This window comes from Gordionus sp. m RMFG-2023, chromosome 4, assembly GCF_954871325.1.
Source record: "Gordionus sp. m RMFG-2023 chromosome 4, tfGorSpeb1-WG-v2, whole genome shotgun sequence".
NCBI lineage: Eukaryota > Metazoa > Nematomorpha > Gordioida > Chordodea > Parachordodidae > Gordionus > Gordionus sp. m RMFG-2023.
This window is the reverse complement of record NC_088778.1, coordinates 12,503,948-12,531,572: the sequence shown is the minus strand read 5'-3', so window position 1 is coordinate 12,531,572 and position 27,625 is coordinate 12,503,948. Positions and strand designations below refer to the sequence as shown.

General features: G+C 29.0%; 1 protein-coding gene across 1 annotated transcript in view; it reads left to right on the top strand.

Moving 5' to 3' along the window:
- Positions 1–23,243, top strand: part of LOC135928446 (E3 ubiquitin-protein ligase Ufd4-like) — a 58,894-nt gene extending 35,651 nt beyond the window's left edge. Inside the window, exons 27-45 of the mRNA XM_065464909.1 lie at positions 1,077–1,246; positions 4,047–4,180; positions 14,689–14,872; positions 15,285–15,364; positions 15,689–15,834; positions 16,059–16,137; positions 16,215–16,320; positions 16,568–16,662; positions 17,165–17,292; positions 18,022–18,211; positions 18,622–18,829; positions 19,468–19,608; positions 19,771–19,932; positions 21,227–21,615; positions 21,711–21,943; positions 22,031–22,109; positions 22,154–22,247; positions 22,419–22,569; positions 22,696–23,243. Coding sequence (XP_065320981.1) covers positions 1,077–1,246; positions 4,047–4,180; positions 14,689–14,872; positions 15,285–15,364; positions 15,689–15,834; positions 16,059–16,137; positions 16,215–16,320; positions 16,568–16,662; positions 17,165–17,292; positions 18,022–18,211; positions 18,622–18,829; positions 19,468–19,608; positions 19,771–19,932; positions 21,227–21,615; positions 21,711–21,943; positions 22,031–22,109; positions 22,154–22,247; positions 22,419–22,569; positions 22,696–22,978 — 3,052 coding nt within the window. The 3' untranslated portion in view covers positions 22,979–23,243. The remainder of the gene's footprint in view (positions 1–1,076; positions 1,247–4,046; positions 4,181–14,688; positions 14,873–15,284; positions 15,365–15,688; positions 15,835–16,058; positions 16,138–16,214; positions 16,321–16,567; positions 16,663–17,164; positions 17,293–18,021; positions 18,212–18,621; positions 18,830–19,467; positions 19,609–19,770; positions 19,933–21,226; positions 21,616–21,710; positions 21,944–22,030; positions 22,110–22,153; positions 22,248–22,418; positions 22,570–22,695) is intronic.
- The last annotated feature ends 4,382 nt before the right edge of the window (positions 23,244–27,625 follow it).

Sequence of the window (27,625 nt, the reverse complement as noted above, 5' to 3'; positions counted from 1 at the left end):
GGTATAGGTGGCGCTATATATGAAAGCTTCATTGCAATACTAGTCATTTTACATCTTTAAAATTATTTTACAGCATGAATATTATTGTTTTGTGAGTAATATATCTATTATGATTTTAAATAATAAAAAAGATTTATTGCATTGTGCATATATAGCACTATTTATATCATTATTTATGCATTGTTCGCGATATAATTAAAAACTAATTATTTAACATAGTAAAATGTAAAAATCGAAGATTTTCTTACTTTTAATCCTCATTATCTTAGATAATATAATTAGTAACGAGTTAAATTTGTTTTTGATTAAACTGCAATATTTATAACGTGCCTACAAATGAAAGGGGTCGATAGAAAATTTCAATTTTTGCTCATTTGACATGGAATGACCGGGATGTAGAATGGAAATTGTATAATGTTAATATATATTATTAATTTAAAAACAACTTGTAATATAAACGAAATACAATAAAGTACACTAATACATAATTGACGATTAAAAGCTTTAGATAATAATTACCTACAGATCTGATCATTTTATTTATAATTTTGAAAATCACTTTCTCGCTCTTTTATTCTCAAGACAAACTCGTCTTCAGACGCATATAAAGGACTGATCATTTTTTAGTAAAACCAATTTTTGGGAATGAATTGGGGCCGACGTTCAGTGTGTCAAGATGGGCTTTTCCCATTCCCTAGCCTACTATCTACCAGACGGATTATCAAAAACATGTCGAACCAGGACACACCCTAAACATTTTTATAATCTTCAGATTAAATATCTTCATACGATTTAAAAAAAAATCTTTTTATTGATTATAATTCTTAAACAAAAATACCTAATCAGATACATAGGTAGGACCCGGCTGAGCTCCCATTTTGTTAATCTCCCCACCCCTCTAGATAAATTCTGGCTACGCCACTATATAAATGGACTATAAGAGAGTAACATTTATGCCTCGTTTAAAGAACGATCAGGCAATATCGTATTGGCCTTTTAAAAGCTATATCGGTACACCTCGAACTCCTTTTTTCATTTTATATTTCAAGAGAACACAATTTTTTTATCCTAAACAGCGACGCCAACAAAGAACCTTTCGTCACTTCTTTGTTAGATGGAAGTAGCCAGGTGGATAATTATAACAGTATCAATAGCGCTACCGAGGCATCTTCTTTAGTTTGGTATCTATCCTCTGTTGAAAATTTAGGCGAAGACGTATTGGATGATAGGGAAGAGATCAATGAAAGTGAGCTTAAAGAAATATAATTGTATATTGGTTGATATCAAGTAATATACGATCACTCTAAAGCAGGGATGTGAACCCGGACCCTGAACCCTCCTGGACCCTCGTATTTTGGCCGAACCCGGACCCGGATCCTTTTAAAAAGTGGAGGGTCCAAGGGTTCAGGGTGTTATAAAAAAATTTTTAACATAAAAATATAGTTTTTTAAAAATAATGTTAAAAAATAATATAAAATTTTTATAATTTTTTTCGTAAAATATATTAATATAAAAGGCTATAATCGTTTGGGTAGTAAATTTATAAAAATTAACAGCATTAAGAAGAATTGTACTTTTTTTTATAAAAATTTCAATTTGTAATTTGTGAAATTTTTATAAATATGAAAAATGAAATTGGACACTATTTTATTTTTACATTAAAAATAGATTATGTAATTTTTTTCTTCAAAATTTATTTATTTATATTTTTAAGATTTTGGATGCAGCCTTAATAAAAAATATATACATTCTATGTTTAAGTTTTAAACAAATTAAATTTTGTTTTTTTAGTATGAAAGTAAAAGGTATTTTTAGAGTACTATAATGCAATTAAAGGGGATTCTGAGTGCAAAACCTGCCACATAATGATAAAAGGTTCACACAATACTAACCTGGAAAGACATTTAAAATACATCATTCTATAATCTTTGAGGAATATTTAAATAGAAAAACCAAATTTTTATAAGAAGACATTGTTACAAAGTCTACTGTCAGTATTATAAAGAAGGATGAAAATAAAATAATATTGAAAAATTTTGCTTTAAAAAATGCTTTCATTTTCAAATGTCTGAGGTGAATTTGATGAATGCTTTAGTTGAGCTTGTTACAATAAATGGAAGACCTTTCAATATTATTGAGGATTCTGGTTTAAAAAAAATTATTGATCCTATTAGTAAGGCAATTGGAACATCAATTAACCGTTTTAAAATTAAGGACTTAGTGGTTAATGAATCGAAAAAAATACAAGCAAAAATAATAAAAGAAACAAAAAACAAATTAATTTCATTAAAAATTGATTCCTCCCAAAGATTAGGGAGAAATATTCTAGGAATAAATATACAGTATATAAAAGGAAATAATATAATATTAACAAATTTAGTTATGAAGGAGATTAAAGAGAGTTCAACTTCTGAAAATATAAAAAGAATGATATTAGAAACATTAAATAAATTTCAGATTTCTATAAGAAACGTTTATACAATTACTATGGATAATGGTGCTAATCTAGTAAAATCAATCAAATTATTAAATGAATGTTCGCTGGAAGAAATGGATGATATAGATGATAATAATTATGAGGACATAAGTGAAATTGATTTACAGGAAATAATAAAAGATTTCTCCACAAAAATATACTGTATCAGATGTGCAGCCCATACACTACAATTGGCTATTAATGATTCCCTAAAAAATAATCACTTTAAAACTATAATTGATAAAGCAAGGGATGTAAAATATTTAAAAACTCCCACAATTGTAAGAATATTAAAATCTATGAAAAGGCAAATGGCAATATTAGATTGCACAACACGTTGGTCCTCTATTTGTATGATGCTAAAGCGATTAATAAGTTTGAAAAATTTCTGTAATGATTTTATTATAGGAGCATGTGAAGTCATTTTGTCGGAAGATGATTGGAATCAAATAAAAGACCTTAGTAGTGTGTTGGTTCCTTTAAAAATAACTACATTAAGATTGCAAGCAGAACAGTTATGTTTATCGGATTTTTATGGCATATGGATAAGATGTGGATTAGAGTTAGAAAGGTTTACAAGTTCTTTTTCATATGAAGTATTAGAAAATATGAAATTTAGAGAGCAACAATATTTACAAATTAGTGTTGTATATGCTTCAATATATTTAGACCCTCGATATCAGGTTTTATTAAGTATTGAGCAAAAACAAATGGCTATAGACCATCTTGAGGATTTATGGCATACCCAAAACTCCTATTATTTACAATATATTGGTGGTATGACAATACCTATAATAATGATAATTATAGCAACATTGATGATCTTGAAATTTTACTAATAGATAGAGAAAAAAATCAAATTATCATCAGATAGAAAGGAGCAAAAAATATCTATTGTATCTTTAATAGAAAAGTTCTCAGAAGTTAAGAGAATAAATAGAGATACAAATATTTTAAAATTCTGGGAGGAAAATCCTTCAAGATATTCAGAATTATATACCTTGTCTAGAATCGTCATGGCTGTGCCGGCGACACAAGTACAATTAAATAACTATCTATTTTATGTAAGCGTAGAACGTTAATTTTCATCGTTGAAATATATTTTGTCTAATTTACGTGGAAATCTGAAGGATGATATTTTAGAAGATATCATGATTGTGCGATTGAATTAAATATATAAAATATTTCATTTTGAATTATGAATGTGTATATATTGAAGTATAATAAAAAATGAATTAAAAAAAAGTCTTATTTTGAGTCATTATTTTTATGTTCTCTGAACCCGAACCCTGAACCCGGGTCCTTATAAATATATTACTAGACCCGGACCCTTTTTTTTTGTCTAAAGGTTCACATCCCTGCTCTAAAGTTAAGCCCCTGATTCAATTCCAATGTATCTTAATTTGTGACAGGGATTTTAACTGTGATTCTGAGAAACTAGTTTAGGCATTTTGTTTGAACACAAACGCAACCCAAGCCTTTTTACAGGCTCTGCCTCAACCTAAACCAAATGCATTGAAAACTTTAAAAAAAATTAATTTATATTGTAAAATTACTCGTTTTGAAATAGCGACTCCCAAAAACGATAATAGCAAAGGCACCGATGACTTTTCAAAGGGGGAATTGAAAGCGGATTCCTTTTTTTCAAGTTCTACCTGCGCTCGATATAAGAAAAATTCTACCAGCGAAAATAATTATCAAAAAGTAATTTAAAAAAATTTGTATGTTTTTTTTATAGTATATAGTGCAACAGATTTTAATTTTTACCTAGTAAACCTAAAACGCATTATTCAATTAAAATGGAAAAATGATGAAAATTTATTCATCAAATATTAATTTACTTCTAATATTCGTTTATTAGAAAATATTCGTTTATATTCGAAATTTTCGATTCTTATTTTTTTTATCTTCATAGTACACCACTGTACTATTTAAATTGTTATAAATAATTTTCTTTTATTTTGATATCTTATATTTTAAAAAAATACCCCATTGTAAAATAATAACTTTATAACATAAAATCCTGATGATGCACTTACCATTTTCGTTCTCTGCTTCTTGGTCACCGGTGCGCTCAATATTGGTTATTGGCGCCCAATTATTGTTATAATGATCTTCTCAGAAAGATTCTTTTAGGTCGGCATCAACCCTCTGATAAGATATGTATTTCGTTATATCCAGTGCTTTCATATGGTGTTGAGGCAGGTATTGATAACTCACGAATCTATTTAACGGATATCAATTAACATATAATCTAACTGCTTTAATTTTATAATCTGTACAATATCATACCTCCAACATGTTCAAATCAACTCTACACATACTTGCATTATCGTCTTTAGCTTTTATACACCCCAAAGCCTTTAGACAATTGACTACTTTATTTACTTCCAGAGAATTGTATATCGGTTGGATCCGTAGTTTATGTCTTGTGGGATTTACTAAAATAACGAAATTAAATTTAAAGATGCTGGCAAATTAGATAACAATCAAGAGAATTTTTGTAATTGAAAGATTAGTTTATATAACAAAAGAAGCATTGAATTACTCGTTTTAAAAATTAATTATTTGAAATTTTGTTCACATTCATGCGATTTCACTGAACCTTAGCAACATCATAAAAATAAGATATTCATTTAAAAGGGCATAATTAGATATATGAAATAGGGAAATATTATTTTTAATGTTAAATACCAAAAGAATATATAATGCAGATGTTGTAAATAGTTTGAATCCTTTTTATAACATCAAGAGGGGGGGGTCACTTTTTGGGAAATTTTTAAATTAGCACAAAATGGTATTTCTATTCTAAAATGAGAAAAAGCAAAATTTTATCTTAAAAAAGATATCAATTTTTTTAGGAGAGTCCAGCCCTTGCCCCTTTCCAAAGGACACTTCCGGTATTAATAACTTGAGTAAGTAAAGTAATAAAATTATTTTGTTTATAAATATAATAAAATCTTTTCAAAAACAAATATTACTTGTTCTGATCTACTCGATTAATCCATATTTAGACCAACTAAATTGTACACTTCGGTAATATGGCTGCCGAATTAAAAAAAATAAATATATAAAATAAAGAGCTTATATAATATAATCCACAACACACATTCTTACTAGAAAAATTATTGTTCATCACTGCTTAACATCAATGTCTCCAAGGCTCGTTCCCTTTTTGTGATACCAGTTTTGTTGCTGTCCGAGGTCGCATTCCTACTATGGAGTGGACAGTACTTTTTAATATGATCTTGTCTATGGCAGTGATAGCATCCCCAAAATTGTGTGGGTCCCTGACCATTCATGTGTGTCCTGATATGGACCTATTATCTGATGCGACTGGCGCCATTGCTACGTGATTCGTCTGGCCAATATATTGGTTACTCATAATACAGTTCATCCATTTGTCGGCCATCTGCGGAACGCCAATGATTCGCAGCATCACTCTGTACTGTTTGATATTTGCCAGTATTCCAAGTATGAATATTAAAACCAGGGGTGTGAACCCACCTACTAAAAATATGGGTTCGAGTTTGGGTTCAGTGAAAAATCTTTGAACTCGGTTCGGGTTCAGGGTTCGGAGGCCAGAAAAATAATGGCTTATTAAAATTAGTTAAAACAACAGAAACATCATTTTTTTGAAAATTTATTTGAATTAGTATTGCCATAAAAATAATCATTATAATTAGAGCTGTGCCGATCCACATATTTTTCACCGATCCGATATTGCTTTAATATCGATCCGATATTTACACTAACCAAATGTAATTAAGAAATCAATATTTTTTAGGCAATAAATCGAATTATAAAATTGTAATATTTAATATAAAAATTATAATATATTAGATTTTTTAAAATAAATATGATAGCCTCTAGATTTTCTGGCAATAAGCGTCTACTATATGAATTATCTATATCCCCTGCCGTACTGAAGGCAGACTCAGATGATTCCGCAGATAACGCATTTTGCAAAATTACCTTTGTCTTTTGTAAAATATTACCATAATTCAGATACCATATTTAAAAAAATTCTTTTATTTAAAGTATAAATAATAAAATTGGCGTTATTATTTAAAAAGATTTAAAATAAATAAAACTGTGGGTGTTCCTTTCTATTTTTATAAAAAACTTTTATAATACTATAAATCTATTTTAAAAAAGAAATAAAATTTAGAGGGTGTTGTGCATTTGCATTGCATTGTTTAAAAAAAATTTATTTATAAAATATTATAATAATGTAAAATAAATATACATAACGTAAAATAACAAAAAAAAGAAAAGTAAAAAGATCAAATCTGATCGGTTTTTACAGATATCGGCCCGATTCGATATTTTTGGAAAACGCTAAATATCGGTGCCGATTGGCACAGCCTTAATTATAATATAATATATTCGTGATTTTGTACTTCTCTTTAAACAAAAATATCCTAAAATAAATATTATTATATATTTTTTTTTTCCAGTCATGGGTTACTTTATTTGAATATTTACTGATATGTTGTCAAAATGTAGTAGCAAATAATTAATTTTTTAAAATGGTGAAAAATGTAGAAATAGAATTTACGGGAAAGGATAGGGATAAAAAAAAGGAATTGAATATGGAAGGTTATTCAATGGAAGAGATGAAGCTTAGATAGTTAGAGCGGATGATGGCGGTAGCCAGTCTTTGGCGTAAGAATAGGGATTCCTTAGGCTGATTGGTTTTTTCGCGGATCCGCTTGCCTAATTCTTTGAAAAAACGTTGAGCTTTGCTACCGAAGGTGGTGAGAATGGAGCAGGCGATGGGTATGAATAGGAAAGAAGGGTCTAAAAAACTGTACTTTATGGTTTTCCGAGATTCTGCGAGGGCGAGGGCATCGACGTTATGGTTTGATGGTGCATTTGGGTCAATGCAGGTGACGTCCCAAACCAGGAGCTGACCCCTTGACCAAGGAATCAAGGACATTCCATCAGGACGTTTCGCATCGGTTCAAAAAATTTCGGTTGGTTCAAGCCTAGATGGAATGCCTCCTGATTTGAGGGCGCGATGTCATTGCATTTGGTGTGCCCTGAAAAACGGCCACGACAAAAGCGACAATGGAGGCAGTGCCTGCCCTTGTGGTCGACGCTGGTTTCGCAATGTTTGTATTGGTACGGAAGAACAATTGAGCCGTAGTCCAATAGCAAATCTTAGCTCGTCAGCGGAGAGCAACAAATCGAGGTTGTTGGAGGGTATGGTTTCCAGAAACTCGTAACCGAATCCTTGGTTCAATTGGTGAAAAACTGTGAGATCATCGTCGTGAAGGCTCGATTTTAGGTAAGCGACGGAGCCTTCGTTGAGTGGAATATCCCAGTCTCTCTGTAAACATGAGGAAAATCGTGGAGTATTTGGGACAACGGAATTATCCCAAAATGTCTGGGCTTCTGCTAATAAGGGGTCAGGGGAGTTAGAAAGCTGGCTAATATGTGAATCAGATGAAGGACGAGAGGCGATGAAACCAATGATGGAAAGAGTTAGAGGTGAGCGTAAGCCGATACCCCCGAGCTTGCATGGAAGTGATGCTTGTAACCATGAATATGGTTAAAGCGGAGATTAAGGATCTCTTCAGCAAGAGATTTGATGGAGATTTCTAATGATTTTAATGAGTCGGGAAATTTGAAAATTGAGGTGGATCGAAGGGTATAGAGAATTTTTATAAATGTAGTAAAAGTTTTTGAGGAGAAAAAAAGCTTGATGGGGTGGGAGAAACTTAGAGATGTTTTTGAAATGAAGTAAGCTGGATGATGCGTTAGTGAAGAAGTGATTGATGGATTTCAGTCCAGACCACCGATTGGAGAGCCGAGATGACTGAGGAATGAGAGTTCGGTTGTGGGCGAATGGGATAGAGCAATGAAATGGGCAGATCTCAGTTTTTTGTTTATTGAGTGAGAGACCGATAGCATGGAAATGTGTTTTGATGATGGTGAGTGCCTTAGCAACCTCGTTAGGGGGACCACTGAGTATTCCGTCGTCAATATGCCAAGTGTGCAGTGGAAGATTGCAGTTGGAAGAAATGTTTTTGACCATTTCGTTGATTCCAATGCAGAAAAGTATCTAGCCCAGAGGATCGCCTTGTTGGATCCCTTTTGATGATGAAAGTAAATAGTTGTTGAATTGGAGATGAGATGGCATGGAATAGCAGGAATGGAAGAATTGAGAAAAGGTGGGGAATGAGTGGTATATTTGTGGGAGAAAGTGAGAATGGCGAATGGAGTTGAAGGCGTTAGAGAAATCAATTTTAACAAGGATTTCGTTACTTATAATCATTTATAAAAAAAACTTTAAAAATCAGCTTTGGGTAAAATTTAAAATTTTTATGAAAAATGGCCGACAAAAATAATTCCGCGAAAATGTTTTTTTTTTAAATTAACATTTTTTTTGATAAGAACACTTTTTAAATAGGAAATCTTTTATAAATGAAAATCGTAAATTACATGTTTTTATATTATATTATTTTTAACATATAACTTAAAATAAATAAATGAAAGTTTAAAATAAAATTTTTTTAAAAAAAAGCTTGGGCCCCCTAAATTTTAAAAAAGGATTTGGGTTTAGCGAAATATTGAGAGTTTGGGTTTTCACCCCTGATTAAAACGATAACGGTCCGGCCCGTTCCCAGAGCAGTTCAACGTAAAGTTAGGCCTATACAAGATACGATAATGAGACCTCGGACAGCAATAATGACAGAAAGACTGGTGCCACAAATAAAATTTCCAAAGGACCTTCTTTATGGGTTTGGCGGGTAGCCTTCTAGACATTGATATTTAACAGTGATAAAAATGATTATTTAGAGGAAATCCTTGTTGTTTTATATATATAAATATATTTTTTTAAGGGTAAATATTCGTTTTATTGACTTTTCCTTTGTTCGCAAAAAATGATATAAAGAAATTGATGTAGAAATAAATAACAAATTTTTTTTTACTACGATATATGTTTCGACAAAACTTTTATTTTTTATTTATTTAATATATATAATCTCCATAATCATAACACGATCGTTTCCGTATCTACCTAATGTATTTTAAATTTAAGGAGACTATATAGTGTAATGTTAATTTTATCTCCATAATCATAACACGATCGTTTTCGTATCTCCCTAATCTAATATATATAATCTCCATAAACATAAAACGATCGTTTTCGTGTCTCCCTAATGTATCTTAAATTTAAGGAGACTATATAGTGTAATGTTAATTTTTTGCTCTCAACTAGAATCGAACTCGAGCCTCCCGTTTCAAAGGCATATGCTTTACCGCATGCACCAACTTGAATATAAATAAATTTAAAATATTAATTATATATATATATTAAAGTTTCACGCATGCACCAATTTGAACATAATTAAATTTAAAATATTAATTATATAGATGTTGAAGGGTAATTATCAGAGTTGTTAAAGGATCGAATCAAAAGATCGCCGATCCTGGAATCGATCCTAATTTGTCAATTTTCTCGGATTTAAGATCCTGACCTTAAAATGTGGATCGTCATCGCGATCATTTTTTTAAATATTCGATCCCGATAAAATTATTTTTTTACTTAAAAAGCAATAAATGAAATAAAAATTTTGAAAATTAAATTTAAATATTATTTAAAAAAATATATATCTTTACAATCATATTTTATCAACCACCATTCCACCAGATTTTATATCAATTTCCCAAATTTTTTGTAAGAACAAGTTATATTTATTAATTATATTATAATACAAATTCTAGGTTTTAATAATGTCCTCCATTATAGATTTAGAAGATAATATATCTACTTCTATTGATGTGACAGCAGATATAAGTGACAATGAGAATCTTTTACCATTTCATAATTTACGTAAGTATTTTACTTTATGTAAAACGGATGGAGTAACCATATAATGATCTATGAAAAATGCTCTTTATGCAAAAACAAAATATCTTCTTCAAAGATTTGCAGTTCAAACCTAAAGAGGCATTTAGAAGTAATTAATTCTTTTAAAAATACAATTTTTATTATTTGTGAAGTTCATAACCATATGCATATAATAAAAATGATAGATTTCCTTCACTATATGATGACAGTAAAATATTGGCATCAATAATTCACCCAAAATTTAAGCTTAATTGGCCTTTTATTAATCTGCCACAAATTGTTGTTAAAATACAGGGTCAACCATATGCAGATCCTTCAAATGAATGCATGGATCGATACATTTTATGGGAAAAACTCGTCACCAAAATGCTCTTTCCATTAATATATTTTTTTTATTCTAATGATGATTCAGTGAATATTTTTAATAATTATGTTAATTTAAAAAAAAACATTTATTGAATATAACACACGTTTACCATCAAGCGCTCCTGTAGTGCGCTTGTTTTGTAAAGCTAAACATGTACTTAATGAAAAACGTGGTTGTTTAAATGATGATAATTTAGAAAATTTTTTATTATTTAAGGCTAATTTAATTATAAATAAATATATTCTAATTGTTATACTTATATTATATTATTCAATTACAATAAATTAATTAAAGATTTTATCTGAACATTGTATATATAATCCATATATATATTATTATAATATGTTATTACAAAGTAAGTTATAATAGTAAAAAAAATATAATATTAGTAAATCACAATTATATAAAGTTATTAATTCTTGCTATTTTTTATTGATTGAGATTCAAGTACCCTTTTAGCGTTAACATTATAATAGGCAGCAAATTGGCCAAAGTCTATCCTTTGCATAGTGTTCAATTAGGGGGTTTCGGATATTGAAAAGATAAAGCTGAGATAATTGTATTTTACTATGTTTATGGCTAATCTTTGGCGTAGGTAGAATCCCTCGTCGGGATCCTCGGCCCTAGCAGAAATCCGTTTTCCCAGCTCTTTAAAGAAGGCCAGGGCATGAGAGCCGAACAACGTTAGAGTCGTGGCGATTAATGGTAGGAATGTATAATTGGCGGGAAGAGATGGCGAATATTTAGCTGGTGTATTCGCCTCGGCATCTAGTATGACATCTCTATTTATATTGGAAGGGGCAAGAGGATCTATGCATGAGAAATCCCAGGTTAGGAATTCCCCCTCTTCCAAGGGATCATAGTCCAACCATCGGAATTGTAAAGGCCAGTAGGTTCGAGGGTTGATGGGATGCCGGCGGATTTTAAGGCCCTGGCAATGGTATCATTGCATTTTGAATGCCTAATGAATCTACCTTGTATGATGGGCTCGCAGGACAGGCGAGAGGATATGAACGCACTAACGGAAAGTAGGGAAGGTGATCTTATGCCAATGCCGCCGGATTTGTTTGGTAAGGTAGCCTGTAACCATGATAATTCCCCAAATTTAAGATTGAGTATATCTTCTGTAAGGCGTTTAATCTCCAGTTCGTGTGCAGCGAGGTTGACGTCATATTGAAAGATATAAAATTCTTGGAATTAGAAGGTAGTTTTTTAATAAGAAGAAAGCTTGGCTAGATAGTGTATCGCGCATAAAGGATATCTCTCGTGAAATAGCGGCAAAGAACTTGATAAATTACTCGTCTTTACCTACTGGAGATCCGAGATGTGATAAAGCGTTCAATAGTGTATGATTAAACATATATTGCGGTTAAGGTCAATGATCTCAAGAGGACAATATTCGCTTTTTCTTAATTAACTCGAAGTCCCAAACTTTTCTCGCTGGATTTTATTATTTGGATTGCCTTTATAACTTTAGTCGGTGGGCCGCCTAGTATACCATCGTCGATATACCAGTTATGAAGATGCTTGCATTGGTCATTAATGTATCGTATTAGACTATTAATGCCCAGACAGAACAAAAAGGAACCTAGAGGGTTACCTTGTTGTATCCCATCGCTTATTTATTTTTTATATTAGTTAATTTTGCATCGATCAGAAATTTAAATAAGAATAGGATCGCGATCATTTCAATCCTCTTTTTTTCAAAAGATCGTGATCGGGATTCGATCTTTTTAAAAGGATTGATTAACAAGCCTGGTAATTATTTAGTTTGTGTGTAATGGTATTTATTAAATATACTTTATTAATAAATTTTATATAAATATTAAAATTTAAGAGTAAAAGAGGTAAAATTGTTATGTATACTGTGAGCATGTATTAGAAATATCAAAATTTAAAAATGTGATGGAAATCATATTGAATAAAATTTAAAATAGAAATGCTTTAAGATTTTTGAATTTTAAATATGAGTTATAGATTGGTCTGAAATTTTTTTTGCAGACATAGCCAGGCCTGATCAAAAAACCATGTGTTGAAGGGTAATTATTTAGTTTATGTGTATGGTATTAAATATACTTTATTAATAAATTTTATATAATTATTAAAATTTAAGAGTAAAAGAGGTAAAATTGTTGCAATGTAATCTGTGAGCATGTATTAGAAATATCAATATTTAAAAATGTGATGGAAATCATATTGGATAAAATTTAAAATAGAGGTGCTTTAAGATTTTTGAATTTTAAATATGGGTTATAGATTGGTCTGAAATTTTTTTTGCAGACATAGCCAGGCCTGTTCAAAAAACCATTTTAAATGCATTGTGACTTTTTATATATTTTATTTCAGTCCTCAACTATCAAAATTATTATGGTCTTTTGCGGGTTTGAGAAAACCAAGTGCTAGGACCTGGCTTGGGAATTTTTTTAATATTAGGCATAGGTGTAATATTTAACACAGAATATTTATATGGCCCTCAGGTAAAATCTAATTTAAATATATTTTTATTCAAAATAATAGTATTCACTCTTAGTCTTATTGGGTTGGCCTTGGTTGGGGTGAGCTGGGTTAAAAATAGACTAAAAAATAGATATGGTTTTTAGAGATTTGCCTATCTCCAGGCTTGGAAAAAAAATTTAAATTACTATCGGTTGGCCAGGTTTGAAAAAATTTTTTTATAAAATTATTATGGGTTGGGCTGGGCTTGTAAAATATTTTTATAAATTATATTGGGCTGGGCTTGGGAAAATATTTTTTAAAATTTTTATGAGCTTGGACGCTTGAGAATTTTTTTATTATTAATTATAGGTCAGACATTGGCTCAAAACAAATTTTTTTGCAGCCTGGGCTTGACCTGATCAAAAAACCAAGGCCCATGAAAGTCTGAATTTTGATTGTATTTTTAAATTCATTATGATTATTTAAATATTTTATTTCAGTTCTTAACTGCCAAAATTATTATGATCTTTCATTGGGCTTGGAAGAATTTTTCATATTTAATATGGCTTTGGACTATGCCTGGGAATTTTTTTTAATATTAAATATTAGGTATAAGTAATCAGTAATATTTAACAAATAATATTGGTATTATCAAGTAAATGCTTTAAATTTATTTTTACTCAAACCATAGCACTTAGTTTTAATGGATTAAACCTGGCCTGAAGGGATGAGGGGGTAAGAAGAATAAAAATTGGATATTATTTTCAAATAACTAGTAACATGCATAAAAGTAAGAAGAAAATTTTCATTCCCCGTCATTTTTGACGAGCTATCTACTAGTATTTTATAAATTTTTTCTTATAACCAAGAAATAATAATAAATATTAATATAAAATGAATCTTCATGATATAAAAAAATATCAATAGTTTTAAAAATATAAAACTATTAAGAGATCAGAAGACGATTAAGGGTTAGAAAATAAAACGAAATAATTTTAAAAGCCATAAAGCAATGAATTTTTAAAAAAGCCTTTTCCAAACTGCTAAATTCTTTTAAAAATGTTTATAAAGATAATAATATTAATTTTGTTTTGGATCATTCATCATCTAGAGTCTAGATTTTATTCTTCCTAAATATAAGAATAAATACAAATTTTGAAATATGATTCGAGTGTTTACGCTTCTATTTTTTTAATTAAAAATTTATATAAGAATAAAATAAGAGTGCGGATATCATTGAAATGGGGTAATTATTTTTTTCATTTACAAAATAAATATTATTTTCATGCATATTTATTTTTATCACGGATGCCATTTTAATATCGTGTTATATTTATTTTTAAAGGTGCTATCAAATAAAATAGTGAAAAAGTATTAATATTTTTTTTGGCGGAAAAGTTGGGAGCGAATGGTTAATTTGATATAGGAAATACTTAAGGCCCTAATGTTTATCAAATATTAACAAGAGTAAAAGCATAATTATTTGCACTAAATTTTTTTCTCCTCCGCTGTTCCATTTTTTAAATCTATTTTTGCTTGTCAAAGTCTTACCCCACCACCACCAGTATATTGACGGACTCGAAATACTCCAAAGTTCCCCCTTTAAACAGCAATAACGAATCCGAGTACATTTTAACGCGCAAATATTCCGCCATTATACCCGCTTTCGATCCACGACCCGGCCGAAATAACTTACCACAAACGGTCGACGTCGATTTATCCTCTCTAAGTTTTTATCAAAAATTTCCTAATTTTTTTTAGCGGGATTGGGTCGGTCAGTAATTAGGGCATTTATTTTATAACTGAAAGGCCGGGATTTGGCACATATTTTCCTGCCTGTCCTATTGAATACAGATATATTAAGAAAGCCTGCATGCGTTTTGGTTATTTAGCAAGGCAGGTCAAAATTATTTTGCTTCATCATTTGAAAGTTGAACGTCAATCTACCCTTCCGGTGAAATCTAACTGATAACTCGATCAAAAATATTATTAACCTGAATTTTTTGAACTGATGATTGAACCTGAAGCTATTAAATAGCAGTTTTAACTTATATATTTAATGAGATTTTGATTGAAGGAATTACAAACCTCACATTTTCGTGTATTTAATTTAAATAAATATTTTTTTATATATATAAAAGATCGCGAAGATTTGTTATGCGTCCAAAAGCCTGCCAAAATTAATTTACATCTTACGCTCAAAGCTTTCCATGGCAAAATCGTAAAAAATTAGAAAATTATATAGCTAAAAATAAATTTTTTTGAATATTTCTTCAATGCTTATCATTTTAAGTGAAAATAACAATGACGTCCATCGCTGCATCATATTATCTAGAAATAAATAGTCATTTTATTTTTTTAGCTGTGTTTTTAAAATGAGCACACTCACAGCGATTTGTGTAAGCTATATTTTACTCTAAGGCTAACTGCAAATATAGAATAAAACTTTATTTTTCGGGAAACCTCTTTTCTAAACTTTCGTAAAAAAATTGTTTTTTTATATTATAAAATAAAAAAAGTAAAATTTAAAAAAATATACATAAAGTATGTTGGTGAAATGGATTTGAGTTCTGAAAATATCGACGAAAATGATACAATATTCTCCGTTACACAAAAATTTGTCTTGCGACACTTAAAGTGCTGTTCTATAGTCGAAAAATTAAAGAAGATATGGGAACCTATGATGTTCACGTGAGTTATCGATTAAATTAAATATTTGTTTTAAAGTAACACTGTTCCTTGCTTTATTTTCAAAAGTAACCAAGGGCGCGTTACATTCTAAGTAACCACGCCGTACTATTGGAGTTACTTTCTTCTATTTTAGTTTAGCTAAGGCATCATTAACTTTTGAGATTAAATTAAGAATAGCTCTGATTATATACTGTTTTACAATCTAAATTTTTTATATTATTTAGCTTGGTCTATAAAATTGTTGATTCGGACCTTCAAAATACATCATCCCCTTCCTGCATTACAAATATAAACTCCAACAAAGTAAAGCTTCCTAATAAAATTATAATGATTAACTAATTCTTTTTTTTTATATAAAACTCATCTATGTTTTTTTAAAGGATGAATTTTTATCACCAGACGCATTTCATACAACCTTAAAGTTATTAAAAATGATATATTACATAATTGGGGAACGCAACAAATACCCCATTCAACCTCTTGAAGGTTTAAAAATAATATATATACACTTATTAATTTAAATATTAATTTTGCGTCTTTATTGGCAATCACATTGATTTTTCTTTTATCAGTTTTGCAAAAGGAGACATTATTATTTTTAAATGGGGCCGGGGTTGTGAAAGAGGTAGAGGATAAGCTTTTTAAGAAAAAGATTTTGAACCTAATTTATTTCGACAATGAGTGGAGTTTTAGAACCTTTCAATAATTGAGCCAATTTATATATTCATTTTAGGTTTCACGTTTAATGACGAAGACCGTGATACTTCCCTGCTACACAATCTCTTTTGTTCCAAGAAACTCACCAACAAACTTATCCAACAAATTCACGTTTGGAAATTTTTTTTAAACATAATTGAGTATTAACTAGAGGGTCTACAAATGGCAAAATTTTTAGACCCAGCCTCGCCCGGTTGGAATTTAGCTTTTACCTTGCCCTGCCTGACCATTTACCCAGCACGACCTGTTTCCAATTTTTTAAGGTTATCAGGCTCGGTATTTTTAAATACAAGGCTTATTTTACCTGACCCGACCCAAATAAAAATTTGCAAATGTTTCCCGGCCCATTGGCCGGATACCGGGCTTTGCAGACCTCTGGTATTAACTATGCTAGTTCTATTTTTATTTTCTAATTTGGGTATTCTTTGTCTTGTGCTTTTTGCAATTTAGCTGAAGATTGAGTTTAAATTTTATAATGGGCTATTTTCTCCAAATTGCAATTTTAATTTAATAGAACTAGTTGACCAAAATCGTATTTTTTTATACATTATATATATATGTACGCAAAGATTTCAATTACTGATTACAATTAATGATGTTTATATTATCACAGAGTCCATTAGCCCTAGCTACCAACTCCTTGCCAAATTGGTGTCAGCATCTTTACACTAATTACAGAATGATTTTCCCCTTTAACATCCGATCGTTATTCTTTTACGCCTCAAAATTGGGAATAACCAGGTTTTTCACGCCACCTCCTGACTCGACTTAATTTCTGTTCTTTATTCTGAACTCTATTCAGCAAAGCAGCCTGGACATCATTTTTTGGTTTTTATAATAATAGATTTTGGCGTAAGGATGGTGATATCTTAAAAATACGATTAAAGATTTACTTATTCCTATTTTTAAAATCTAAAATCACTAATAGGAACAGCTATTTATAATTTTATAAAGTAAAAAGACGTATGAAGACCGCCAAAATATCAACACCTTGAGTCAAAATTGATAGTTTAATTCAAAAAATAGTGTCCAAACAGCTTTTCATAAATTAAGTCAAGTTAAGATGCAGTCTTATCTCATCCTATTTTTTTTTCATTTAAAATTGTTTATTGATTTTAATGTTTAGTGAAATAATATAAAATAAAAGGTGAATGAAAATTAGGAAAGAATATATTTCGACTGAAACTAAAAGGCAAAGCTAGGGTTGAGGTTAACAACCTCATTCGATAATTTGAAAATATTCGAACCTTTAAGGTTTGCCAACTCCCATTATGTTTTTTTTATCTATCCTTTTTTATTTATAAACATTTTTTAAAATTTCTATTACAGAATCTCTACAATTGGTCAATTTTGTTAAATTATAAAAACAAAATTATTATTTTTTATTAATTTCCCAAATATACTTATAATAATATCATTCATACGGCATAATTAGTATTACTTTAAAGTAATGCTAATACATTTAATAAGATCAATCGTATGGCTCCAACAGCGTTTCGAGGCTAACCTAAATCCTGCCCTGGACCGGAACAGGCAAATAGCTGTTAGAGGCCGACTAAAACACGACAGAATCAAGATACCTAGATCGGATTCTAATCAATTTATCGAGTGGGCTTTTAGCGTTATGCGATATCACGCATCGAGAAAAAGTGTATTGGAGGTTTTAAAATTTTTTCTCTTGTAAATATTTGAGCTTAATATGCAAAGATATTTGAATTTAAGAATATAGGGGCTTTTATTCCAATTCATTATTTTCTTTTTTTAAATTTTATAATCAATTTTTTGAAGGCTAGTTTTTTAATAGCTAATAATCATGACAGTAAACTTTTCATAACCTTTAAATCACATTTGATTTCTTGCTATTCTATCAATAGTACATAATAGGGTTGTCGAAATAAAAAATAAGAAACGCAGTTTTTGGTTTTTTGAATTTTAAAATATTTTTTTTGTGTATGAATGCAAATTTTTATTATTTAATTATGCAATAATCTCAGCCATACAAAAAAATATGAGCCTGATAATGATATTTTTTTAATTAAATCAAATATATTTATTTCTCTTACCTCTTAGATCGAATATGTTGGAGAAGAAGGGACCGGCCTTGGCCCGTCCCTCGAATTTTATGCCCTCATAGCTACCGAACTTCGTCATCATCGCCACGCATTATGGCTATTTACGGATGAATCCGATACCTGGCCCACTGGCTTATTTCCGGCTCCTTACCCTCCCTCATTATTTCGATTTAAAGCTGCGAATAATCGTGATATAAAAGATATAGGTATTTTGTATATATAAAAATAGAGTGTTGTGATGATTTAATGAAACATATTGACAATTAAATTAAAACCTATCCATATAAAATTATTTTCTTTGTAAAAATAATTAGAATATAGACAAAGCATTATTGAAAATTCTTTTATTACTCCTTTTGTTATTTTAATTATTTTTGCAAAGAAAATAATTTTATGTGGATGGGTTTTAATTTAATTAGAGTTGTTAAAGGATCTAGATACAAGTATCTAGATCCTGTATCTAGATATAAAAATGTGGTATCTGTATCTAGATAGATTTTTGATTAAAATATCTGTATCTAGATATTATTTTAGACGATGTATCTGTATCTAGATCCATATAAAAAGTATCTTTTAACAACTCTGAATTTAATCGTCAATAGTTTCATTATATCATCACAACACTGTATATAAATTGATTATTTGAGATAATTTAAATGGACAACCAACTAAGGAATTATATTTATCTAGGAGTTTATATTAGCTAATATTTCTTAACATTTTGGTTAGCCAAAAAGTTAATTTTTTTGAATCGATACATGCTTGAAACTTATTTCTGATTTTTTATTTATTTAATCAAATTTTATTTGTTCTATTATTTATCCATACCCTTTGTTTACTAAAGATATAAATGACGGCAATAAAATACAGAGCGTTTTGAGTTCTTTTGCCTTTTTAGGTGGTCTTATGGCTAAGGCTTTGCAAGATGGTAGGTACTTGGATTTACCTCTTTCCCCGGCTTTCTTCAAGCTTTTGGCGGGAGTTGGTAAGTTTTACTATGTTCACTTTGAGTTTATCTTTTCTTATTTTAGTGTATTGCCAGTCGTTTTTTATAGCAAAAATATTACTAATTGCACGAATGATTGATTATAGCATATATTTTCTATCAATCACTAATAATATTAATAAAATTGTTGCTTAATTTAAGATAACTCCCTGACCCAAAACAAAGTAAGGCAAAATGGTTTAAATGAAGCTTTGACCTACATACGTTTGGTATCACGTGATATGCAATTAATCAACAGTTCTCCTCAATCGCAGCAGATTCTCGACACCTCTATTCCCGATTCTATTTACGATGAATATTATGGTTACATTCTAAAACGTTTTATGAAAAGAAAATGGTCGTTAGTTTAAGCAGGATGGGGAGTACGAAACCCTTAATCAAATTATGTAAAAAAACAAAAGCCACTAAATTTTTTAATATTGTTCAAAAACCCTAACTGAAACTTGGGCTTTATAATCTTTAACCCCCTAAAAATAACCTTTATACGTAAAAATTCGGGATTTTGTTTAAAAGGACGGTAAAAAAATTGGATGCTAATTAAATTATTATATACAAATTTTAAAAAGAATAAACAAATTATCGCATAAACATTTATCATTATTATTTAAAACGTTAATTTTTAAAGTATGCTTAATTCACTCTTATACAAATATAGAACCGAACTATGAAACCTTAATAAACGTCAAAGGGGAGAACCGATCCGTTATAAATATTTTTAAATTGGTTCATAAATTTAATTATATTTATTTTAAAGAATTGGCATAGTTTAAAATATTTATAAAATAAATATTACAGATTTATGTTTGGCTATGTTACTTAATTTCTTATATCTTATTAATATTTTTTAATAAACTTTTAAATATTTTTAATAATTATTATAGAAATTGCTTTAAATAAATAATATTTATATATAGCACAAAGGACAAAAAATATATATCAATTTTACCATTTATTGTAAATATATTTTTATAAATGATTATTAAGAGGCTAAATAAACGCTGAATATATGGATATGCAATTGCAATGGATTCTCTTATGTAGATTATTTAGTACTAATCGCTTAAATATTAATTTGCTAACCTTCGAAACACCATTTGTTACTTATTGGGATAAAAATAATTAAGTTGACAGTATTTATTGGTTCTAATATTTCAGTGGCTGATCAGGCTTATGTATGCCACAAAAAAATTGATGCTATATAGAAGCAATTATCCATTCATTCAGTGCTATGATATTTTTTTTGTTCCTTTGTACATATATTTTTATGGGCCAATAAAAAAAATATATATTATAATTTATTTTGAAAAATCAAAACTTATAAGAATCGGTACCAACCAAATAACCGGTTGGTAACTAAAACCTTTTAAACTATGAACCGGGATGGAATAACCGGTGTATATAAAGGTTCGACACCCTGCTCTTATATAATGTTAAATCACTTGGAATTAATTAAGATTAAAGTAATATACTCTTTGCCTATCTACTAATTTCTAAAAATTAAACTTAGAAATCGGTTTCATCATAAAAACTACTATAGATACAAAAATGATATAATTCCATTGTTTTTATCTTAGATTTAAAAAAAAAACTTATACAGCTATGTCTCCTCCTTATCCTTCATCCTCGGCTGACGAAGGTACGGAAGAAGATGGGATAATCGCCGAAGAATTCGGCGGGTCTGAAGAACTTATAAATTTTGCAAAAGATAAAAGCGCTTATAATAGAATTCACAGGCGCAACCTGAATAGAGGAGAGATTAGCTATATAAATGAAACAAAAAATAATTTTTTTAATTTCGCCTACATGTACTCGTCCCCTCCCGTCCAAGACTATCAACTCGATAAAAGTAGAGATATTTCAGCTCTAGATTTAAATTATGCTTACGGTAACAATAATAATGGAGCCAATGGTAAAAATTGTAAAAAATTAAAGAAAATCGGTACCATCATTGCCAGTCCACCTCGAACGGAAGAAATTTCTGATCAAGTTGTTCAATAATTTTATTTTATTTCTATGTTGACGCCATTAGCTAATTTTAAATAACATGTTTCATAATTTACTTTATATCTTATACCAAATAGACGGATGGCTGGATCAAGGGTATACTTGACCCGACAGATTTATATGACATTGACCCCATCAGGGCTCGCATGCTTGACCATTTAAGACGACTATCACTACTTAAGCATAGCATACTTTGTGATAAATTTAGGACAGAAGATGAGAAATTAGAAGATATAAGTATGTTGCAACTGGAGATTCCATCCAATGACGGTTTTCACTCATCCACCTTTGTGCAATTATCGGATTTATGGTTTTTAATACAATATTATACTATTGTTATTTCTATTTGTACCTAATGGTTCAATTTATAATTGTAATTATTACACATATTTAATAGCCTGACATTTCAGTATAATCCCCCTGCAAATATATATCAATTCTTACATCATGATTTGGTTTCGGATGGAGAAAACCAGGTAATTTATTATTTAATTGTAGTTATTATGTTTCTTTTTTATAGATTGTAACAATCTATAATATGGAGGAATATATCGAATTAATGACTGATTTTTATCTGGAAACTGGTATAAATCAACAAATGGCCGCATTTAAAAGTTATTTTACCAAAATAAATTTTTATAAATCTTCGTTAAATTAAATCTAAATTTTTATATCCTTCTTTTGAAATTCAACTGTGATACTCATATTTAATTTGCCTCATAGTCGCAATATTTATACATTAAATTGTAATTGCCATGATGCAATCTCACCCTTTTTTGCTATAGTTGGGTTCGATAAAGTGTTACCAATGCAGTCCTTATCCGGATTCGATCCCGAAGAACTGCGACTAATGATATGCGGTGAGCAAATTCCAGACTGGACAATTGACGATATCATTAAATTCACCCAACCCAAACTCGGTTATACGCGTGATAGGTAATAATAAAAGTTTTTCCGTCATTTTAAGATTTCACGTTTTGTTACACACAATTAAAAGTAACAAATTTTTATAACTAGCATCGATTATTTTGTATATCTCCGATTAAATTTTTTTTAAATTAGCCCCGGTTTTTTGCGCTTCGTCAACGTTTTGAACGAGTTTGGGCGAGATGAGCGGAAAGCCTTTTTGAGATTTACCACAGGCTGTAGTTCTTTACCTCCCGGCGGTCTTTCTAGCCTTAAACCGCCTCTTACGATTGTTAAAAAAATTGATGGAACCGATAGCTCATATCCCTCTGTCAATACTTGCGTTCACTACCTTAAACTTCCAGAATATTCTCACGAATCCATCCTCAAAACTAGGCTCCTAACTGCCCTGAAACAGACTGGCTTTTACTTAAACTAATTAAATCCCCCACCCTCCCCCCTCCCGATTTATAAAATTATAATTAATTTATAGTAGTAATAAATCCTATTTGAAAAAAAAATAGTAATCATCTGCCTTACATTGATATTTTAATTTGGCACATTTTATAAATAATGGTATTTATACACTGTATCTTAATACTCTTATCTATATTTCATATAACTTTTCTTTTTATTTTAAATATCTTATGTATAGATAATTATTTAGCAAAAAAAATATGAACCTAATTTATTATTTTCCTTGTAAACTAATAATGTTTTCATTATATAAATTTATTTTTTTTAGATATATTTATAATATTTATTTGGAGATTATAATATTATAGTAATAAGAATATTCAAAAAATATTAAAATAATTTTATAATTTCTTTAATATAATAAATTATTGACACTATTCCTCACATTGATATACTAGTCTAGACTGACGATATATTTATACATGCATTTAAAAGTCGACATAAATAGAAATCTTAGACGCCATTTTAATGTCACAGGTCAATCATTAATATAAATTCTACATATTATTAATAGCGTCTACAAGATTACTATGTGATTAAGAGCCATAGCTGATTTTTGGAGGAGATAATACACCAAGTCGGTTAAATAGTCATCGCGGATATTAGAGTTGAGGAGTTATAGCAGAAGGGCTACCAGAACGTGGCACTATTATAACACATAAATGTGCAATTTTTTTTAGACGTGGCGGCAAAATTGTGCAAAAATTAATTACCTAATTATATTTCTTTTTTTAAAAATTAATAACTAATTAATTTCACTTAAAAAAAGAAGTAAAATTAGTAATTACAAGTATTTTTATAATTACTCTTCTTAAATCTTAATTTTTTACCAAAAACGATTATTAATAATTTAAAAAATCTTGGTTATCATTCCTGACCTTAGGAATATTCCATTAACACTGGAAGATAAATCTAAATTGCTAATATTCAATCCAAATTTTTAAAAAAAAGACCATAAGTGATGCTTGTACAAGCTGCCATCAAGTTATAAAGCTTTACAATCACAACACCATTAATTTCTTAAAACAAATGGGTATATTTATTAACCATTTGTTCCTTCTTTTAGAGAAAACAACCTTTGCTAACACAATATAATAATTTTAAATAATTAAGTCTATTGAATCATCAAAAACAAATAATCAGCAATTAACTTTACCAGTTAAAGATAAAAAAGTATTACAAGTCATCAGGCGGCTATTATTAAAAGTCTAAGACCTCCGAGGTTGAAGGTAAAATTACACGTGACACGATGAGTCACGGCGTGAGTGTGAATAAATTTTAAATTATTGGGCGTGACCGACCTTCTCAAGATTTTTGCCTGGCATGGTTGGGCGTGAACATAAATTTCCTATGAATCACGGAAGTTTTGATTTTTAAAATTGATTTTTTATGAATATAAATTTGCAATTATAATTATAATATGTATTTTCTAATTTAATTTAGTTCTTTTGCAAAAAACTTCCGCATTTTATTAATAACATTTTTCTTTCCGTCTTATAAAATTTCAATGAAAAATAAATCTCAAATAAATTTAATTTAAATATGTTTTATTTTCATATTTCTTTACTAAAATTTTATCAATATTCAAAGAATACTTGAATAATCAGAGTGCAGATTCTCCCACAATAAATGAAGTTTATTAATGGAAGCAAAAATTAGTAAAATTTATATACCTTCAGAAGGTGATACAATAATAATCAAAACCTTAAAAACAGGACGTTTCTAAAGGAAGGATTTATTATGCAGTCACTACATAGGGTAGGTCTATAGATCCTAATTTCGAAAGTCGTAAGTTTTTAATAGACGAGTTATATTTTTTCAAATACATCTGGAGCCCCCTCCTTTATAAAAATGAGAAGCGGGAGCTAGCTCTTTTTAGGGCTGGAGTGGAGGAGCGCCGCTCCACCGCTCCTTTAAATTTAAGGTATAAATTAAATTATTTTTTAAATATTAATAATGTTTGTTAATTAAAATTCAATAAAAATGAAATTTTATTAAAATTTATCCATTAATAAATGTTGAGCCGAGTTTTATATTGGTTTTTCATCTAATCATTTTAAATATTAAACATCAAGTTTTTCATTTTCATACTGAAAATTTTATGGAAAATCTTGTAAATCATATTAATATTTATTTTATAGATATATAATAAAAAATAGTTTTAGATATTATTGATTTAGAGATCATAAAAGAAGAAATCGAATTTCCATTTCAATCATACAAAAAATATTTGAAACTTCTAAAAGATGTTGATCCAAATGATCAAACAAATTTAAGGGGGCAAAATGCCTTTTGTGTTTAAGTAAAAGTATTTTATTTTCAAAAATGAGCAGCTTCAATCAAAAAAGCATTTAAAAGTAAAAAACCTTTCTTTTAAATACAAAATGATAACTATTTTTTTATTTTGGAATAATTTTTTTAAAATGGTTATAATTATTTTTGGGCACTTCATTATAGTTAAGCCTGGGTTGTTAAATATGATGCTTTTTTAAATATATTTTAATATTTATTCTAATTTACTCATTACTTGTTCAACCTCATTTTTTATACCTGAATTAAAAAATATCTTTATAAAATACAATACCCCGCTTCCATATAGTGCTCCTGTGGAGCGCTTATTTAGTATTTGCAAAACAGGTAGGGGAGAGGCATGAATGTTTGTTAGATTATAATTTAGAAAATTTATTACTTTTAGAGGTTAATAAAAGATTATAAATATTTTGAAAGATCATTTAATATAAATAAAACCTTTTGATAAAAAAATATGATTTTATTTCGTGTAACTTCTAAAAAAATGAAAATCAAAGGAGAGGTTATGGAGTAGCTCTTCGTGAGAAGGTAGGAGCGGGAGCAGGAGCTAGCTCTTTTTGAGAAGTTAGAAGCGGGAGCTAGCTACTTTTAAAAAGGAACGTTAACAACTAAAAATAAAAAATTATTTGATATGCAAAGTCAATGCCTATCATTTATAAATTTTTCTAAATGCAACATAGAGAATTTTTTTATGATTCTGATCAACATTTACCGATCAAAGTTGTGAGGATGAACTTAAAAGTTTCATAGCTCATAAAACAAATAACGATGACAATTAGTTTTGGAAGCAGGAAAATTAATTTCCTTTTTTGAGAAAATTTAGTTAATTTTGTCAGTCCTGACATTTCTAGTTTAATGGTTATTTTCTATAGCCGATTGTTTATTAGAGAAGCGGACACAATTGAAATAAAAAAACATGTGCATTCTTCTTTTTCTAAATAAAAATTTTATTTATAAATTTTAATTAATGGGGTTAGTGAAATAAAAACTATGATAGAATAAATTCAAAAAAGCTATAACAATCAAGTTTTGAAAATTTTAAAACACCTTTATTTTTCGGGCATAATCAAAATATTATCCTTCGTGAGCGGGTCGGGTCAAATTTTTTTAGTAGTAAGCCTGAAAGTGCGTGCACGAGCGAGCCGTAAATTATATATTAAATCCACGCCACGTCTAGGTTGAAGATGGAGGAAATTTTATAAGAAACTAAATTCTTTCACACGTTCTTGTGTACCACTTTTAAAGGGTTTAAATATCGGGAAGATATTTTAAAGTTTATGTAAAACAAACTCAACCTTTTTAGCTATTATTACATATCCATATAGCTTAGATAGGTTGAATAATATAAACAAAATGATATAAAATCAATAATATCTTAAGCTGTTTCAAAAATCATTGCATAGTAAATGCCCAAACAGCGTCTACATGAGAGGGGTGGGTATTTTTAAGGGGGGTGAGGTAAATTTATTGGGGGGTTATCAATTCAATTTTTAGATTAAATAGGGCAAAATATATTGCAGTAAAAATTTATAATTCTTTCATTATAGACCTATTATAATATACATATATTACCAAACATAGACCAAATTTAATTGCATAAAATCAAAATCACTGCCATTATTTTTTAAATAAAAATTATTTTACGATAATTTTCTACTTTTAATTTATAGAGGTTAGACATTATATTAGAATCATATTCATGATAAACAATTCATTATAATAATCAGTGGTGTATTGCTTACAAATTTGGCTGAGGAGTACCAATTTTTTAAATATATTATCAAAAATATGATATGTATTAAATCGATTTTTTTTATTATTATTTATGAAAAAATTCTTTATTCATTATATTATAAAAATAATATCATAAATTTAATATTGATATCTAAGCAGATTATAATCTATATATAAATACTTAAAAATTCCCATAAAATCTTTCATTTTCTTTAGGCTGTATTTTTAAATACTTTATATAAAAATTAAATGTGAACAACGATTTATTTAGTAAAACAAATAATCAACTGTAATATATATTAAAAAGAAAACGTGATGCAAAAGGTAATTTTCCTTTCCATATATTATTTTATAAACATAAATTTCTGTTGACTGATGGTCTCATACATAGTCTTTTTTGCATATACAATAAATTTGACAAATTATTTACACTTAAACTCGCTAGATTATCTACCAGGATTAAATTCATATGATAAAAGACCTTTTTACACTTGGCAATACTGTTTGAAAAAGTATTCAAACAATTAAAGAATTTTTTTTTAATTTTTCTTTGGGATCATCGACA